The following is a 20,809-nucleotide window of genomic DNA, read 5'->3' as shown; positions in this document are numbered from 1 at the left end:
TCTATTACATATTTTTAAATATATTATATTAAAATGTATATTTCATATGTAATATATATTATATATTTATATATCACATATTCTTTATCCATTCATACGTTGACGGACACTTAGTCTGCTTCCGTGTCTTGGCTATTGTGAACAATCCTGCAATGAAGTCCCAGAACCTGGGATAAAACCCAGTGCAGAGGACAAATGGTACCAAGTACCCTGACATTCTAAGTTCAAGAGCTGGAGCCAGCCACCAACCTGAAGGGCTTATGGAGAGGCCAAAATCAACTCGACTCCCTCCATCCTCTGAATCAGTGTAATAGGAGGAGTGAAGAGAAGGGAGGACAGTGTTCATGGAAAGAGCCTATCCCCTCCCCTACATCATAGCAGGGACTCCAGGAGAATCATTCATAAAGCCCAGGAGTTCCAGTGATCTGGAAGACTGGCATTTCATTCCCCTACAGATGGCTGCTTGGGCAACAGGCTTGCAACTGTTTACTGGGCAGGGAGAGGGAGACTTGGAGAGGACACTGGCCTGGGAGATGAAAGGGCAGCGAGGCACCTTGCCATGTCCCCAGCAGCATACAAGGGTGTGCAAGTTTCCCCTGGGTGGAGGGGACACTACGAAGGTAGCTGGGCTTGAGCCATCTCCTCTGCGTCACACGCCACGGGAGCTCCAGCTTTGGGCACCTGCCCCAGAGAGGACCAGCCGCAAATCAGCTGGAGATACAGCAACAACCGGCGGAGAGAGGATGGAAACCTCGTCTTGGACTGCTAAGTAAGGTGAAATCTCTGTCTACTCCCCATTTCCACCCTCCTACCCCCCACCTAAGCTCCAGGAGGAGAAACAGCCACGAGGAAACAAGCAGCCGCTGGAGCCACAGCCTCGCCTGCACTGGCAGGGAGGGGAGGGGAGCTACGGAGGGAGTCTGAGAGAGACGTTAATCACATAAACCAGGCTGAGGCTCAGGACTGGACGGAAACTGCTAATAACCAGCAGGAACTGAAAAGCTGCAGAATTTGCCCTAAGGGTCATCAAGGAAGCTGTTCCCATGAAGCCTCAGAAAGAGCCACATAAAACAGTTGGGAGCCAATACTGAAAGAATATGTATTTTCATGTTGATGCCCCAAAGTGACACTTCCCATTAAACTACTTCCAATGTATTCAATATTATTGCCTACTGTATGCCTGGTACTAGGTCTATTGAGTCAAAAAAGACAGCTAGGGTCATCGTATTTGAGGAGCCCACATACTTATGGGGGAGAGCCGGCATACAAACCAATAATTTTAATATTCTACAACCAGGTATACATGAGGTTCAGCAGAGACACAAGAATATTTATATTGAATAGACTTTTCTGTGTTTCAATTTCCTCATCTATAAAACAGGAACAGTGACAGCACCTACCTCATAGGATGGTTGGTTGGATTAAATGAGCTATCGTATGTAGAAAAGTGCCTGGCACAGAGTAAGTTGAACACTTGTTAGTAGTCAATACTGTAGTTATTATTGTTACTTTTATACTGAATAGCAAGGCACTGTCCTAAGCGTGCTAAATGGTTGATTAATCTCAACAATTCTATGAAACAGGTACTACTTATTATTCCCATTTTATAGAGAGAACTGAGGCAAAGGAGGATGAGCAGCTTGCCCAAGTACACACAGTGGAACTGGAATTCAAACCTAGGCTATCTAAATTCAGAACCCGCACTCACTGTGTAACATAGGAGTTAAGACTGGCCGATTTTGCTGGGCACTTCCAAGAATGCAAAGGCGAAAGTACTTTTTCCAAAACAGCAACCGATAAAATGTAGTCCTAAAATAACTTGCAATGAAAAAAGTCTGGCTCTGGACTCTTTAAAAACATTCGCACAAATTTTTAATCCAATTTTAAATTTGAAAAGGCAAAAATTATCATGGGGTCCTGTGAATGCAGACATGAGTTTGCTGGTCGATATGGCTGGGGCCCCTCCTGGCATGCTGACCTGTCAACACTGCCTCTGGCTCCGCTGCAGAAAGCTGCATGCTGCCCCTGGGCCAGGTGCCTGTTGGGATTTGGGTGCCAAGCCCTCCAAAGGGGAATTTCAGGTCCTCAAAACGCAGCCTGGACAAGCTAGGCTTGCTCTCCATGTTTATATAACCATCCCAGCTCCAAAAACAAGAGATGCTGGTACTCTGTAATTACAGGCTTGCAGGCCTGTCACTGTGGAGAGAAAACATGGGTTATAGCTCCATCTGCCTGTGGGATCCAAACTCTGTCTGGAAGCCTAAGAAAGCTCCATGAAATAGCACCACCATTCAAAACATCCTTTTTTATTAAATAAACAGAATTTGGCTGCCCCAAAACTGAGCACGGCTGTAGCATCGTAAATGACATCATCTCATCTGGGTAGCATTTTGTTAAAATTGAGAGGCTCCTATAAAGTTCCTAGCCACAAAACCCACCCCTCAAACATGTTCTTTAATCAAGAACAGCAAGAAAAGAGTTCAACTGGAGAAGTATTAAAAAAAAAGTTCATTAATCCACACTATGCATCAGGATTTCTCTTTTACACACTAAATTGTGAGCTCGTGTTCACTGTTCCCATGGGGGGTTGGTGGTCCCATCTTTCAATTCTACTGCATTTCATCAATCCTAAGATTAACATTTTTCATATCTTTGAATTCAGGCTGCATCTTACAATCCACGGCATCTTAGATATAATGAAACACAGACTCATGATTGAAACACATGTAGCCCATCAAGTCTACTTTTAAATCTCTCCCTGGTCAGCCCCTCCTCTCCTTCTGCACTGCCTTCCCCCTGACTAGGGCCCTCAGCATCGTTTGCCTGGAAATTTACAAGAGGTGCTTAACTTCTCTCCCCATCTCCAGCCTGAACCCCTCCAACATATCTACTTTGCTGCCCAAGAGATCTTTCTAGAACACATTATCTAATCATAGCACTTCCCTGTTTATAATCATTCAATAGATAATTGTTGAATCTGAATAATAGGTAAATGAAGATTCTTTTTGCCACTTCCTCTGATTTTAGGTAGGTGTCTTAGTCTCAGGCTGCCATAACAAAATAACACAGTCTGGGGCCTTTAACAACAAAAATTAATTTGTTCACATTTCCAGAGCCTGGAAGGTCCGAGATCAAGGTCTGGTAGGGTCCAGTCTCTGGTGAGTGCTCTCTTCCAGACTTGCAGACACCCATCTTCTCACTGTGGCCTCGGATGACAGACACTTGACCTCATTTAATCTTAGTTTCCTCCTAAAGACCCTATCTCCGAATACAGTCTTGTTGGGGGTTAGGGCTTCAACATGTGAATTTCAGGGGGGGACACAATTCAGCCCATAGCAGTAGGTTTGAAAACATATATAATAAAATTTGTAATGCATCACCCAGACTATTAACAATGGCTACCTCAGGATGGGGGGAACGGGGGTGGGGGAGCGTGATTTCGATGGACCCAGAAGAGAGCAGTGAAACGGGACTTTCACTCTTTTTTTTTAAAAAATAAATTTATTTATTTATTATTCATTTATTTATTTATTTATTTTTGGCTACGTTGGGTCTTCGTTGCTGTGCACGGGCTTTCTCTAGCTGTGGCGAGGGAGGGCTACTCTTCCTTGCGGTGCACGGGCTTCTTATTGCAGTGGCTTCTCATTGCGGAGCACGGGCTCTAGGCGCATAGGCTTCAGTAGTTGTGGCACGTGGGCTCAGGAGTTGTGGCTCACGGTCTCTAGAGCACAGGCTCAGTAGTTGTGGCGCATGGGCTTAGTTGACCCGGCATGTGGGGTCTTCCCGGACCAGGGCTCGAACCCGTGTGCCCTGCATTGGCAGGCGGATTCTTAACCACTGCGCCACCAGGGAAGCCCTGGACTAACTTTTAATTCACATCATTTGCTTTGGAAACTTGCTGCATCCCACTGAGGGGCGAATCAGATATTAGAAACAGGTGCATTGACATCATCTATCTGCACTATAAAGATATGAGGCAAAACCAAAGAAGTTTTTGAAGGCTACGCCAGAGAGAACTCAAAAAAGAGAGGGCTGAGATAAGCAAGGGCAGCATGCCAAACATCCTACTTTATTATAAGCTCCAGATTTGGAGTAAACCACTCAGCTTGACAACCTGCACTGGGCTGGATATTTTCCATTTGCTGCTCCAAATCCACTCCGCACTCCTCTCCATCCTCTTTGTCACCTGAAAGGCTGACCCGTGCGAACGGCATCTGTGAATCCCTTGCCTGTGGCTTCTAGTTAGATCCGGCCAATGGAAGAAAGACAGAGATCTGGAGGCAGAGGCAGGGTGGAAGGCGGATTATTTATTCCTGCCAACACCTCCCTGTTGTAACTGATTACCACAACCCTAGAGTCGTAAAGCAACACAAATTATTATTTTACAGTTCTGTAGGTCACAAGTCTAGAATGGGTTGGCAGCACTGGTCCCTCCTGGAGGCTCTAAGGGAGAATCCACTCTTTTGCCCTCTCCAGTTTCCAGAGGCTGTCTGCTTTCCTAGGCTCTTAGCCCCACATCTCCTTGACCTCTGCTTCCACCGTCGCACTTCTTTTTCTGTCTCTGAGTGTCCATCCTCCACCCTAGAAAGGATGCTTGGTCCCAACGGCACTTTCATCCTGTCTAGCTCATTCTCCACGCAGCAGCGAATCAGATCATGTCACTTGTCTATTTAGCACCCTTTGGTGGGTTTCCGCTACACTTAGAATAAAACCTAATTTCTTACCAAGGGCTGGTAAGGCCCTCCATGATCTGTCCCACCTATCTTTCTAGCCTCATCTCATCCCACTCTCCTTGTTATACTCCAGCCACACTCACTCTCCGTCAAGCCCTTGAACTTGTCAAGTTATTTCCCCACCTGAAAGCCTTTGTATTGTTTCTTCTTCCTAGGCTCTTTCTTATCAGCAGGGCTTAAATGTCACCTACTCAAGGAAGCCTTCCTTTAGTTCCCCATGCAAAGTAGGGTCTGACCTTCCCCCCCATCCCAACTCCATTATTCTATATTTCAACCCTTCGATTATTTCCTTGGTGGTGCCTATTACAATTTGTAATGATTTCACTTGCTTGTCTTTTTTTTAATATTTATTTATTTATCTGGCTGGGCCGGGTCTTAGTTGCAGCACGCAGGATCTCCACTGCCACATGTGGGATCTTCGTTCTGGCATGCAGGCTCTTTAGTTGCAGCATGCGGGATCTAGTTCCCTGAGCAGAGATTGAACCCGGGCCCCCTGCATTGGGAGTGTGGAGTCTTAACCACTGGACCACCGGGGAAGTCCCTGTTTGTCTTTTCATGTATTCTCTACTAGATTGTAAATCCATGAGCACAAGGATTATGTCTTACCTAATACTGTATCCCTAATATCTTTGAGTGTGACAAAGCAGACCCTTAATGTAATATTTGTTGTGTGTGGTATACGGCCATTTCTTAGACTCTGAGAAGCAATGGTTAATAAAGCCAATTGTAGACTTTATTGCTGTGTGAGCCAGTTTCCTTTACTTGTTTACAGACTCTCTAACCTGACCAGCTGATGCCATCATTGTATCTCCAGCCCCACTATAATGTTGCAGGTAATAAATACATTCAATAAAATCACTATTCAATTCACTCGATTCAACAGCTACTTAGAAGCACTATGCACTGTGCATCTTACAAGGAGAAGGGTGAGGGTGAGTGTCATCATCTACTTGTTTTTTGTTGGTTTTTTTTTTCAAGTTTAAATAATTTTTATTTAAGCACTGATTTTACAAAATGTGATAGTTCAAAAGGTGAACTAAATTTACAGCTTAATTTGTTCATGTAAATTGCCTTCAAAATACATTGGAGCTAGATGTGTATATAAGATTTTACATGTGTTTTGGAAGAAATCACACAGAAGCAGCTGCCTTTTTCAATAAAAACTTGGCCAGTTTCACATCTCTTTTGGTCAGTCAACCACAGTCATGTGATGTGAGAGTTATCTGGACCTTGTTGTACACATTGAACCACTCCAGGTGATGATTCATCTTCTCTGTTTGTAGGGCAACTCAGGACATAAAGCCAAATGCCTTCGATAGTTACTTCTTCTCAGACTTGGCTTCCTCACACGGGAGGAAGGGGGTGGACCAGTGATGTGTGTGACCCACTGTGTGACTCGATGACCAGCATAAGGAGATAAGTGCTGTGTTCCCTGATGAAAATTTTTGAAAGAGAACTCTTTGTAGACGGCATCTCTCTCACTTAATTCCGACCATCCTGTTGCTTTAAGGTCAAGTGTAACTTGGTGCCTCTCCTCTGCTATCAACCAGTGCGCATCTGTGGACTTAATGGCCACAAAACAGAGTGCTCATCTTCTCCAACATCGAGTTATTTTACATTTCTTCTATTAAAGAATTCCGAACTGCCAAATGGACTCATGGCCACGAGGCTCCGGTTCCTGCCTCTCAGTGCAGCGAGCCCTGTTGTTTTGTTGTTGTCGCTGCTGTTGTTTTTCTGGCCACGCCAAGGGGCACGCATGGTCTTAGTTCCCTAACCAGGGATCGAACACGCACCCGCTGCATTGGAAGCATGGAGTCTTAACCACTGGACCACCAGGGAAGTCCCCTGTCATCATCTACTTGTAAAGAAGAATAGTATTATTTTACTTATACGTGTAAATAATAGCAGGAGTTAGTTACGATGCCTACTATGGGCCAGAAACCATGATAAATTTATTATATACATCATCTCATTTAATCTTCAAAACAGCCCTACTACAGTACAGCATACCAACTAAGAACATAGGTTCTAGAATCATATTGATTTGGGTTCAAATGCCAGGTTTGCTACTCTTGCAAAGTTCCTTAACTTCTCTGTGCTTCCATTTCTTCATGGGTAAAATGGGGGTAATAGTAATAGCCACACCTTGTTAGGGTCGTTGAGAGAATTAAACAAGATCATGTATGTGAATGTGCTTAGTTCAGTGCCTGGCACATAGAAAGCATTCTATAGATGCCAGCTGCTGCTTCTTAACTTGCTCTTCTGGGGGACACTGTATGTCCTACAGCATCACACGATGCGACCAGCACACAGGGAGACTGGGTTAGCCAGGCTGAGTTCCTGCCCTTTAGAAGCACACCATCCGAGACAGCTGTGAGCACACACTCAGAATTCAGAAGAGAGCAACATGTTCCTCCAAATGGCTGTGTTCATTTCATAGGCCAAGCCCAGTAAACCATGTTCTCATTTCCTTTTCCACCAAAATAGCTATCTCTGCTCCCTGAAGAGGCCTTGGATTATTATAGTTCCCTAAATGCCCTGAAATTCTCAGGAGAGAAGGAATGTTCTTTTTTTTTTTTTTAAAAGCAGGCACAGCTTGGAGCTAGAAGACAAAAGGTTAAATTATCTTAAGCTACAACAATGTAACTCATTTCCTGTTTTTCTCAACTGTCTAGACACAGATCTCATAAGCATTAGCCATGAATCCCACCATCAGGTTAAAAATAGAAGGTTTAAATATGAAATGCTCTTGGGGGGAAAGATTGTAGGTTTCTACCTTCATCCGCAAAATGACTACTTTGAAACAGGATATTTTGTCTTTGTTGTTAGTTTTCCCATAAGTTCTGTTGAGCTGTATTTCCATAAGCAGGAGTGGAGAACACCTTTTTTCTAAAGAATATATCTGCCCCTGTTGAAGCAAATGTCATTTTCCCCATAGATTTTAAAAGCCATCTGAAGACATACCTTATAGCAGCTTCTCTTAACAAGGAATGTGGTCACACTTACTTTAAAAATTTCACGTTATTGTGCAGACCAACATTTAGTCTCAAATAAATTTATACAACAAAAATTGCATATAAATTTGACGTTTTCTTCTTTTATATCTTCTGCTTCTATAAAGTTTGTGTGATATTTTGTTTATAAAATATAAGTTTTCTGAAAAACATTTTTTTAAAAAACTCCTTTAATAATCCCTGAGCAGTGTTACACAAGTGTGGGGGGGATCTACCGTGACAAGTTTCCCAAATTCACTGGGCCACAGAGCCCTTTTATCCTGATGAGCCTATTAACACCTCCCAAAACAGTACCCCATGGAATACCAGTTTAGGAAACACGAATTGGATACCTCTATGATCTTTTTTTTCTGTTTTCGGAATTCTCTGAGGTTAGGTCTCTTCTCTAATAACCTCAGCTATGTGAATCATAACATAAAACTGAAAGTAGGGCTTCCCTGGTGGCGCAGTGGTTGAGAGTCTGCCTGCCGATGCAGGGGGCGCGGGTTCGTGCCCCGGTCCGGGAGGATCCCACGTGCCGCGGAGCGGCTGGGCCCGTGAGCCATGGCCGCTGAGACTGCGCGTCCGGAGCCTGTGCTCCTCAACGGGAGAGGCCGCAGCAGTGAGAGGCCCGCGTACCGCAAAAAAAGAAAAAAAAAAATTCAAAACTTAAAGTAAACAAGTACTACTGACCGTTTATTTCAAGTAAACAAGCAATACTGTAATGTTCTCCTTATTTGGGGGAGACGAATTGAAGCGTACCTTACACATACTCATGCATTTACTTTAGAATGAAAATATTCATTATGGCTTTTCATATTTATACAGATTCATACTGAAATAAATGTAGATGTGTGTGTGTTTAGTATACATATACATATTTCCTAGCTCTGTCCACTGAGAGGACCTAGAAACAATGACACCCCAGTAGCAATGAGCACACCCACCACCAAGATCATGGTTTCTAAATTCATCCTCCAATAGAAGGAACTAGTGCTTTTCGGAAAAAAGGTTGATTCCAGCGTTGGGGCAAGGAAAATGCAAGATGAGCTTAGAAAAAGAAGGAAGTGCCATAACGTGAGGAGATACAAACAAATGATAGAGCGCGTTGAAAGGGTACGGGAGCCAGCCTGACTATGCTCCTAGTGGCCAAAGCTGGAACAATCTGAGCAACAAAATTAATAATGACAGTATCCGATTATAACCCATAAAATAAAATGTGTACAAGCTCATTCTAATATAAATAAGTGGGGGAGAAGGAACAACTCTTCCCTAGAGAGGAATTCCAATTAATAAACATAGGCATGAAGGAAATAGAAAATCTCCAGTAAGCAAATACCACATTAGTAACTGCTGCTGGCAAGAATCCTCCATAGATGCTAGAACGAGTGTGCAAAAGTATGAGAAACAGGATATATTCATAGTCTCAAAGTATCTCCCCAAGATATTTGTTAGCTACAAAAGGTAAAACAGTAACTTAAAATGGAGAAACCTGACAAGTACCACTTTAACCAAGAGGTCAAGGTTAGCAACACCAGTTATAAAATATATTGGCATCATGTACCTCCTGATATGGTACATGGTGGAAGATGTAACATTACTTCTGAGGTATCCTTGCCGAAACTGCATTACCTCAGTTTAATCAAAGAAAACACAAACCCAAATTGAAGGACATTCCACAAAGTAACCGGTAAGTTCTTTTCAAAAGTGTCGAGATCATGAAACACAATAAAAAACTACATTAGAGAAGACTAAGCTAGTCTCGTCTCATAAATTCACTGGATCGCTATAGGAAATTGGAAAGTTAAACAGGAAAACAAGCAATTTCAAGTAAGATCTGTAATTTACTTAATCGTATTATAACAATCTTAATTTCCTGGTTTTGATCATCATACTGTGGTTAGTTAAGATGTTAACATTAGGGAAAGCTAGTGAAGCATATATAGGAATTCTCTGTACTATTTTTGTAACTTTTCTTTAAGTCTAAAATTAGTTCAAAATTTTTAAAAGTTAAAAAAAAGTTCATTAGCCAAGTATCTATAACTCGATTCCTGTGCATATCAATGATATTAATAACACTAATGGTAATAATAATGTGATAAAAAAATTTTTTAACTTTCAATTTCTGATCACTTTTAATGTACCAGGAGTTGTAGTAGGACCTTGTATGTGTTCCTTCCTCTGTGTGTGTGTGTTTCCTTTTAACCTTTACAACACAAGATCATAAAGCTAAGCAACATGACCAAAGTAATTTTGCTGGTAAATAGCAAGAGATATGACATCAACTTTTGCTATAACCTAGCAGAGAGGATGAAAGTAAATTACTTACTGTTTGAAAGAGGCTAAATAGCAACCTAAACTTATAGGCAATGCTGAAGATCTGTGCTACACTACTTCTGTTTCTTGTTCATTTGTCTAAGACTTGAAGGCATGTCAACAATGCAGAAATTCAAGAATATAAATTAACACCATGCATGAATAATGTCCTCTTTACTCTCTGAAATTTTGTCTATAAAATTCCTCAGGGTTGCATGCATGCTTTGGAAGACTCTGCCAAGCACTTTCTCATAAATTTTATTTAATGCTCACAACCACTAAATGAGATAGGTTTCATTTTTGTTATTTTACAAACAAAAAGAAAAGTAAATCTCAAGGAGGCTGAGAGATTTTTCTTTTCCTCACACATCCCCCCACCCAATAGCCAACAAACCCAGTCATTTTTGTCCACTGAAATTAAGGTCAACTAACATCCAAGTTGTCCTTGAATGAGAAAATAAGTAATGAAAGTACGGGGTTGGTGGCTGGCAAGGGGGCAGGCAGATGGGAAGGAGGAAGACATTTTGGCTAATTAATAGTTAAAAATATGCTTCTAAACTCAGCTCAACCATTTTCTGTGACCTAGACAAGTTACTTGTTCTGCCTCCTTCTCCTCAACTGAAAAAAAAAAAAGAATTTCAGTAGTGTAGTGGTGTGTCCCCCTGAACTCATGTCCATTCACAACTTCAGAATTTGACCTTGCTTGGAAATAGAGTCACTTAAGATGTAACTAGTTTATTTAAGATGAGGTCAAAATAAAATTAAAATTAAAAAAAAAAAAAGATGAGGTCATACTTGGAGGTTCCTCAAAAAACTAAAAATAGAACTACCATATGACCCAACAATCCCACTCCTGGGCATATACCCAGAGAAAACCATAATTCAAAAAGATACATGCACCCCAATGTTCATTGCAGCACTATTTACAATACCCAGGACATGGAAGCAACCTAAATGTCCATCAACAGAAGAATGGATAAAGAAGATGTGGTACATATATACAATGGAATAGTACTCAGCCATAAAAAGGAACAAAATGGCGACATTTGCAGAGACATGGAGAGACCCAGAGACTGTCATACAGAGTGAAGTAAGTCACAAAGAGAAAAACAAATATCATATAATATTGCTTATATGTGGAATCTAGAAAAATGGTACAGATGAACTTATTTGCAAAGCAGAAATAGAAACACAGATGTAGAGAACAAACTTATGGATACTGGGGGTGGGGGGATTAACTGTGAGATTGGGATTGACATATATACACTACTATGTATAAAATAGATAACTAATGAGAACCTACTATATAGCACAGGGAACTCTACTCAGTGCTCTGTGGTGACCTAAATGGGAAGAAAATCCAAAAAAGAGGGGATATACGTATACGTGTAACTGATTCACTTTGCTGTACAGCATAAACTAACACAACATTGTAAAGCAACTATACTCCAATAAAAATTAATTTTAAAAAAAACAACAAAGAAAACAGTAAGATTTGCTCATCATAAACTATTAAAAAAAAAATTTTTTTTTTAAAAGATGAGGTCATACTGGAGTAGGGTGGCCCTTAACCCAATATGGCTAGTCTCCTTAGAAGAAGAGGAAGCAGAAACACACAGGGAGAGGACAATGTGACCTTGGAGACAGAGACTAGAATGATGCATCTACAAGCCAAGGAATGTAACCATCAGAAGCTAGAAAAGCCAAGAAAGGACCCTCCCCTGCCGGTTTCAGAGGGAGCGTGGCCCTGATGACACCTTGATTTCAGACTTCGAGCTTCCAGAACTGTTAGAATTTGTGTCTGTTATTTTAAGCCACAGAGTTTGTGATACTTTGTTATGCATGCAGCCCTAGGAAATGTATACAATTGCTTAGTTTACAAAAAGGTCGTGTTTCTGCCCTCCGAAAGTTTGCATTACTAAATAAATGGATAGAGTCAACATAGGTACACTTTTAAGTATCTGTGCTGGCTATTCACCATTTACACACACTCTCCTCCATTCCCTACCCTTCTGTGTGGCCTGGAGGGGCTGATTATGAAGGACTGCAATGTCCAGGCTCCTTTGCCCTTAGCTTCTGGTTGGGTTTGGCCAAAGGGTGACAACAACTGGGAACTGGAAGAGAGGACATGGAAGGTTGGATATTTCCTGCTCTCTCCTGCCTCAATGTTCTGGCAATGTCTTCATATCTCTACTACTACAGCTCCTGCTGGGCCCCCTGCCCAACTCACAACTGCCATCTGCAGCTCTGAGATCCATGATACAATTTCCTCCCCTGCTCCTTCAGGCCTTCGTGTGGAACAGCTTCCCTCTGCTGACAGTCCCTGAGAGCCTCAACACCCCTATTGGTTCCTTTTATCCCTGCCTATTATGGGCTGCTTGCTTCTGTCCCCCCACCCCCCGAATTTCATATGTTGAAGCTCTAACCCACAATGTGATGGTATTTGGAGGTGGGACATTTGGGAGGTAATTAGGTGTACATTAGGTCATGAGGGTGGGGTCCCCATAGTGGGATAAGTGCCCTTTTAAGCAGAGAAAGAAAGACCAGAGGGACTTACCTGGTGGTCCAGTGGGTAAGACTCTGCGCTCCCAATGCAGGGGGTCTGGGTTTGATCCCTGGTCAGGGAACTAGATCCCACATGCATGCTGCAACTAAGAGTCTGCATGCCGCAACTAAGAAGTCTGCATGCTGCAACTAAAAGATACCACATGCCTCAACAAAGATCCCATGTGCCGCAACTAAGACCCGGCACGACCAAAATAAATAAATTTTTTTAAAAAAGAGCGAGAGGGAGACCAGAGCTTTCGTCCACCTCCATGCGAGGAGAAAGAGGGCAGTCATCTGCAAGCCAGGAAAAGAGCCCTCACCAAGGCTCTGGTCTTAGACTTCCCAGCCTCCAGAACTGTGAGAAATAAACATCTGTACTTTCAGCCACTTAATCTATGATATTTTTATAGAAGCTCAAGCTAAGACACTGACTCACCTGGGTTAACAGTCCCTTCATTAAATTGTCTTCAAAATCCTGGCTGAGTGTATCTTAGATTTTCCTTCCAAGACCCTGACTAACAGATCGGCTATAATGTAAAACCAAACAGATATAAACCTGGCCAGTGCTGGACTCTGTCAGGGTGACTCATACCTGCAGTTTTCCCTTCTAGGCAATGGATTTTTTAAATTATTGTATGAGTTACAAGGGTCCATTCAGGTCTATCCAACCTAGAAAACTACCTTTATGAATAACTCGAGAACTGCTTTAACTCTGGGCTCTACGAAGACCACAAAATAATGCATTAAAAATGATTAGAACATTGTAAATCAACTATACGCCAATAAAATTTGTTTTTAAAAGTGACTGGGCCCAACACTCTACAAAATACATGCCCAGTTCTCCTCAAAACTGCCAAGGTCATGAAAAACAAAGAAAGATTGAGAAACTGTCACAGACTACAGGAGGCACAACAACTAATTCAATGTCGTGGTATCCTAAACTGAACTGTAGAACAGAAAAGGGACATTACCCTATTTTCTGTGTTTCTTGAATGGAGCACTTAGGTTATTGAAATGAACCTTTGGTTTCAACCAGAGTGGGATACGTCTGGGGAGACCCTGAGAAATAGTCCCATGGAGAGCAGCTTCAGATGGAACACAGACTCCTTCAGACATCTGGATGTAAGACCCAGCCTTTAAGCCCTCATCCTTTTCATTCTCCAAGCTACAAAATGGGTCCATCTCATCAGGTATTAACCCTTAGCAAAGAGCAGTGGACATGAAGGGTATCTGGGGCCACGGTAAGAATAAGCTCACACGGGCCCTTCACAGCATGGACAGCATCTCACAGTCTCTTTTACCTCTCCAAATTCCTTGCAGAGGTAGGGCCAGCACACACATTTTTGTTGATGCTGCTAACAGAAAATGAGATCCTACACAGAAACACACACAGCAGGGACTTGTCTCCTATATACACCTGTATTCCCTTGGCCTGGTTAGTGTCTGTATAGTAGGCACTCAATAATCACTTATTTGGTGAATTAATTAGTTTATCAATCAACTGCTGCCCATTGGCACTGATGACATCTTAAGAAAAGGTGTTACAAGGTCCCCATCCAACAGTCTCAAAGTTTTATTCACATTTTTATGTTTTTTATTTGGACCTCTCCACCTCATTCAAATAGTCACTATATGTCCCAAATATACGTCACAAAAGAAGAATTCCGTGATCTTGTTATTATTTTTCCATTGATTAAAAAAAAATAACAATTGATGATTTTTGACAAGGTTGCTAATATCAAAGGGGAAAGAACAGTCTCTTCAACAAATGGTGTTGGGAAAACTAGACATCCAAAGGGAAAAGAATGAAGTTAGAACCTTATCTTACAGCATACACAAAAACTAACTAAAAATGGATTAAAGACTTAAAAATCTAAAACTGTAAAACTCCTAGGAGAAAACACAGGGAAAAAGCTTTATGACATTGGACTTGGCAATGATTTCTTGGATATGACAGCAAAAGCACAGGCAACAAAAGCAAAAGTAGACAAATGGGATTACATCAAACTTTAAAATTTTGTGCATGAAAAGACACAATTAACAGAGTTAAAAGCCAACCTATGGAATGAGAGAAAATGTTTGCAAATCATGAATCTGATAAGGAGTTAATATCCAGAATATATAAAGAACTCCTACAACTCAACAACAAAAAATCAAATAACCTGATTTTAAAATGAGCAAAGGACTTGAATAAACATTTCTCCAAAGATGATATGCCAACAGCCAACAAGCATATGAAAAGATGCTTAACATCACTAATCTTAAGGGAAATGCAAGTCAAAATCATACAGAGGTACCACCTCACACCCATTAGGATGGCTACTATTAAAAAAAAAAAAACAGAAAATAACAAGTGTTGGTGAGAATAAGGAGAAACTGGAACACTTGTGCACTGTTGGTGGGATTGTAAATGGTAAAAAACATGTAAAACACCATAAAAAACAGTTACGGCAGGTCCTCAAAAAATTAAAAATAGAACTACCATGTGACCCAGCAACCTACATCTGGATATATATTCAAAAGAATTGAAATTTTAAAAAAAAGAATTGAAATCAGGTTCTTGAAGAGGTATTTGCACACCCATGCTTTAGCACTATTCACAATAGCCAAAGATGGAAGCAACCCAAATATCAATTGATAGATGAATGGATGAACAAAATGTGGTATATACATACAATGGAATATTATTCAGCCTTAAAAAGGAGGGAGATCCTGTCAAGTGCTATACAACATGGATGAACCTCAAGGGCACTATGCTAAGTGAAATAAGCCAGTCACAAAAGAAGACAAATACAGCATGATTCCACTTATATCAGGTATCTGAAGTAGTCAAACTCGTAGAAACAATAAATAAATGGTGGCTACCAGGGGCTGGGGAGAGAAAGGAAAAGGGTGTTTTTCTTCAATGGGTAAAAATGTCCATTTTGCAAGATGAAAAGGTTCTACAAATCTATTTCACATCAGTATGAATATACTGAACACTACTGAACTGTATACTTAAAATGGTTAAGATAGTAAATGTTATGGTTTTTTAAAAAAATAAATTTTGAATTCATTGATATTTGGGGGTTGGGGGGAAGGCGTATTTCCTTGTTTGGGGCCTGTGCTAGAATCTTTGTCTCCCAAGGTCCATTTCCACATCACCTCTTGACCTCACGGCCATCTCCTTGCTCCTGGTCCCTCGCTTCATTTGTTTACCTCTCACTCATGGCTGTTGAACCTGTCTCTTGTATTCACTGATCATCTGGCCTTCACCTCTCCCTTTCTTTCTTGCCCACAAATCCTACAGGATTTGGTCTTCTTCTAAGTACGCCAGGGAATCCCCTGGAAGCTGAATGTGAATAGCCAGTAATCAACTTATTAAATCAGACCCTTAACAATATTCTGCATTCAAGATATTAATGTCGAGTTTAAAGAGATTGATAAAACACCTAATGCAAAAAGTGTCATATTACAGAAGCACTTTAAAAATTATTCCAAACATGAAATAGCATTTAAACCCCATTATACTAACAATCTTATGATATTAACTTCCACGCATTATCTGGTGGGAAGGTAAATTGGTACAAACCTTTAGAAAAGTAACTTGGCAATATGTTTTGAGAATCACAGAAATATCCATGCCCTTTAACCTATTAACCCCATTTCCAGGAATCTGCTCGAAGTATACTATAAAAGAAAAAAAAGGCTTATGTATAAAAGATGTTTATTTCCAAGTTATTTATGTAACTGCTGGTGGACATAATCAAAACATACTTTGTTTTTCTCCCACCATCCCTCCAAAAATTTATTCATTTGAGGGGGAGTGCCATTAGGAGGAAAAAAGGGGCTTGTCCTTGACTCCAGATGACAACTATTGCAGGACCCTGCCTGCTCTGGTCACTTCCAAGTAATGACAGTCTGATGTCACATCAAGTCACAAACATGGTCTTAATAGAGTAATTCCATGTGTCAGGTCATTATATTAATCAACAATTCAGTTTCATCCCAACGCTTTCCCCCCCCTTCCCAGCTAGAGCCAGTTGTTCAGTGAGAGGTGTCGGGGTGGGGGAAGGGAGTCTCATATGCAATTTCTGCTCTCTTCCACGACTCTTTCACATTCCCTCCCCCACTCACTAGCTGCTGTTCTGGACCCCATGTCAAAGTACCAATGGTGTAGACGGAAATGGTTATGCCTGGAAATACTTTAATTGGCTTGTGACTGGCACCATCGTAAGCCAACTTCGTGCTCTCTGGGCTTCGAAGCTATAAAAAACTGCCTTGTGCACTTGTGCACTTTTCTTGCTTGTGCACTTTTCATGGGATCTCTGGAGATCCCCATCTCTGGGAACCGCTCCAGTTTTAATTCTCAGGACAAAGGAGAAGCATTCCCTCTCAGCTGCCACCACCCCCTCTGCCCCAGGCTCCCTGGCAATCCTCTCCATTCAGACTTCATCATTTGATTTCCTCTCACCCTCCCAGAAAGTATGCTGGGCAGGACTTAAAATGACTCCCACTGGGACTGGATAAACTGTATATAGGTATACGATTAAATACTACTAAGCTATAAAAAAGAATGAACTATTGATACATGCAACAGCATGGCTGGAACTCAAAGCTGTTATTTCTGCTGAGTGAAAAAAGCCAATCTCAAAAGGTTACACACTGCATGATTCTACTATGTAACACTCTTGAAAATGATAAAATTATAGTGATGGAGAAGAGATTAGTCATTGCCAGGGAATAGGGTCCACTGGAGGGTCTGACTGCAAAGATGGAATGTGAGGGAGTTTCTTCCTAGTTATAGGACAACTATGTATCCTGACTATGGTGGTAATTACATAAATCTACAAATCTATACATGTAATAAAATTTCATAGTAATACATACACACGTGAATGTAAAAAATGATAAAAACCAAGACACTGTACCAATGTCAATGTCAATTCCCTAGTTTTGAAAATGCACTATGGTTATATAAGATGTTATCATTGGGGAAAGCTGGGTGAAGGGCACACGGGAACTCTCTGTTTTATTTTTGCAACTTCTTGTGAGTCTTAGAGGACTTTTTTAAAATATATTTTTAAAAATAGCTCTAGCCTAGTACTCTCTCTCCCAAGTGACTCACATTTGAGTCCTAGGAAACACTCTCTCATCCTTTGCCCCAACAAACCCTGGGAGGGCAAAACCAAACACCACCCTCTGTGTCCTGCTGCCACAGGCAAGTCTAGCCACTTCTCTTTTCCCCCAACAGTAGAAAAAAAAATCTCAAGCTCAATATATGGTCCTGAGGAAGCCCCCATCACACACTTTCAGGTAAGGAGGTAGCATCCAGGCCTTTCCCCTGGGGAGGGAGGGAGGAGTCCCAACATGCAATGCTCTCTCCAATAGCATCTCTCCACCCTCCGTCCATTTCCACACGCCCACTTGTGTATTCAGTCTGGCTGCAGGGATCCAGGACTTAGACGACAGGTCCATGAGAATTCCCCTGGTGTAGTGGATGCTGTGGTCTCTGCCCAGATCTCCCCACAGGACTGAGGCCCTCACTGCCACCCTGAGTCTCTTTGAAAATTGGTCCAAACTAGCTATCTTACCCAAGGTCATGGCCACTTCCCAGGGGCAATCTGCACCCAATGACTGGTACAAAGACCCAATCTCCTTGCCCCAATAGGGAACAATTCTGCAAGACCATCTCCAGAGCTAGCAGAGGGCCAGCTGAGGCCTTTGTAGTGACTGCATCAAAGTTCAACTATTCCTTCTTCCAGCGCTACTTCCTTTATTCCTCCATAGGTGTTGATCCCCAAACACTCTTCAATAAACCTCCTGTACAAAAATCTCCATCAGGAGGCTTTTCCGAGGAACCTGACCTGTGACACTTGGTGAGTGCCATACATGATTATCAGTCTCACTCTCACTTTGCAATCTGATATCTATTGAATTGGTGCCTGAGTCAAAATTGAGAAAGGAAAAGCCCCGCCTAACACCATGTTATGCTTATAACAGGAATAACCAAAGAGAAACTAATAAATCATGAAAAATCAGCTGCATGGGATAGTAAATAGCCAGTAAAAATTATGAACATTTTGTACCAAAATATTTCAGAAAAATGACCATGATCTAATATTAAGAGAATACAAAATTGATTCTGGATCAAAATAAAAGAAAAAGAAAAAGCAATAAAGGACATCTTGGCAATATTCGGGGAAATCTGAATATAGACAATGTATTAGATAATACGGTTTCATCAATATTAACTTCTTGGACATGATGATAATAGTATTGTGATTAGGCAGAAAACTGGTTTTGTTCTCAGGAAATCCTACTGAGAGAGAAAGAGAAAGAGAGAGAAACTCTTTCCGGTAAAGAGCAAGAATTCACTCCCTGTAGCAATGTTATTCCCATTCCTGTGCTCAATGCTCCCCCTTGTGTACCAAGAGAGCAGAATGCATTCATCAAAATGCATTTTAAAAACTCCCCTGCACAGTGGGAAAGCAAAGCTCCAAGACTTCTAGAGAAGGCAAAGTGTGGCACATTTTCATGCACTCTCTCCAAACCCCTGACCAACAGTGTAGTTCCCATTCCCCAGCTTGCTGTCCACGTGTCAAAACCTGAGCTTCAGTTCTGGTGGAGGGAGAGTGTGGTTGGCCAAGGGGTGGGGAGGAGGGTACCTACAGCCTTGCCTGTGAAGGTCATGGGCTCCAGAGTCAAATAACCCGGGGGCTAAATCCCACCTGGTTCACTTACTAGCTGGGTGACCACTTTGAGCATCAGCTTCCTCATCTGTGAGGCAGGGATGATAGCAGTACCTACCAAAGGGTAACTGGGAGGATTAAATGCCATAATGCAGCCCAAGACATAGCCTAGGGCTTGGCCCCATGGTCTAATTAAAGTTCAGTAAGTATTAATCAATTTTTATGATCTACTAACCTATTCTTGAGAGATCCTTAGAAGTCCTACTGCCTTGTAAAGCACAGTTTGAAAAATACTGCCCTGGAGTATCTGATTTGTAGAGCTTACTCTTGGGTGAGAACCCATCTTATGTTTTTCCTACAAAGCTAAGATTACTCATCTCATATTAAAAACAAAAAATAAATTTAAAAAAAAACTCCCCTTATATGCACTGAAAAGGACTATTTCGTTAGGTTTATCTTTCCTCATAAGTGATTTCCAGAAAAAGTATTTTTTTAGTTCTCCACCAATTTTTCTGCTCGCCGCTGTGCCTCCTCTGGGTCTTCTGCTTTTGACCCTCTCACCATGGTCTCCTTCGAGGCAAGTCGCCCTCAGGGCCCAGGCCAGGATGCCTGGAGACTCTCGTCCTAGCTCCAATGTCGTGCACCTGCCTGCCTTTGCCTCCGCCTTCCTCTTGCTCCGTCTCTTCCTTTCAACAAATCCTCACTGAGCATCTGTCTGTGAAAGTCACTGTTCTTGTTGATCTTGGTTACAAAATGATCGGGATCATAGTTTCTGCCGTTTATTAGTTTATACTGGAGTCTAACTGGCCAGACTCTAGTAGGAAAGCCAGACATGTAAAAAGACTCAGGGAGTTGTTACAGCAGATACAAAACATGGTTAGCAGAAAATAACCTCAGGAGCCCACTGGGTTTAGAAGAGCTGAATTAAAATCCTAGATTTCCTACACACTGGATTTGTAAGCTTGAAGAAGTGAAATAACCTCTCTGGGCCTAGCTAGTATCATCTGTCAACTGCCTTAGGCTGGGAAAGCAGACCTTGAGACGGGGGATCCCAGGAAGCACAGCAAGGAGTGGGGAAGTGAGTCAGGAGAGGCAAGAAAGCAGGTTGCTGAGCAGGTGTTGAGTGGCTAGGGCGGGGCTCAACCCTGCTGGGGACGCCTGGGAGAGGGTGCAGCACCCCACTCAAAGCTCTACCCTTTGAGGAGAAAAAAAGCAGAAGCATTTACCCACCAGCTCCAGCACATCAGCAGCTGAAGGCTGCTCTGGGCGTGTTAAGTCCTCCCTGCTTCCAGCCTGCCTGAGCCAGGGCCAAGTGCATTAGGACCAGGGAAAGCCCTTCACGGACGCACAAGGGCTTCACTCAGGTGAGGAAGAGTAAGGGGAGATGGGCACTACAGGGGAGGGAGGGATTGACAGCATCTGCTACACCTTCTAGAAGAACTGTTTTGGCGGACAAATGTGAGACTCGGGAAGCCCTGAGCAGAGTATGTGGCGGATGCATTAAACGCACCCGAACGTAAAAGTGTGATGAAGCATCTCCTCTATGCAC

General features: G+C 42.0%; 1 protein-coding gene across 3 annotated transcripts in view; it reads right to left on the bottom strand.

Annotated features, from left to right (window-relative positions):
* NTAQ1 (N-terminal glutamine amidase 1) overlaps positions 1–20,809 on the bottom strand; it is a 189,694-nt gene that overhangs the window by 139,141 nt on the left and 29,744 nt on the right. Inside the window, exon 6 of one of the 3 annotated variants that reach the window (XM_049700553.1) lies at positions 5,724–6,588. The exons of the other annotated variants lie outside the window; for them this stretch is intronic. Within the exon in view, the coding sequence (XP_049556510.1) occupies positions 6,551–6,588 (38 nt within the window). The 3' untranslated portion in view covers positions 5,724–6,550. Of the gene's footprint in view, positions 1–5,723; positions 6,589–20,809 lie in introns of those variants that run through there. 3 annotated transcript variants of the gene reach the window in all.

This window comes from Orcinus orca, chromosome 17 (genome assembly GCF_937001465.1).
Source record: "Orcinus orca chromosome 17, mOrcOrc1.1, whole genome shotgun sequence".
In the NCBI taxonomy this organism is placed as follows: domain Eukaryota; kingdom Metazoa; phylum Chordata; class Mammalia; order Artiodactyla; family Delphinidae; genus Orcinus; species Orcinus orca.
This window is presented reverse-complemented; position numbering and strand designations above follow the sequence as displayed.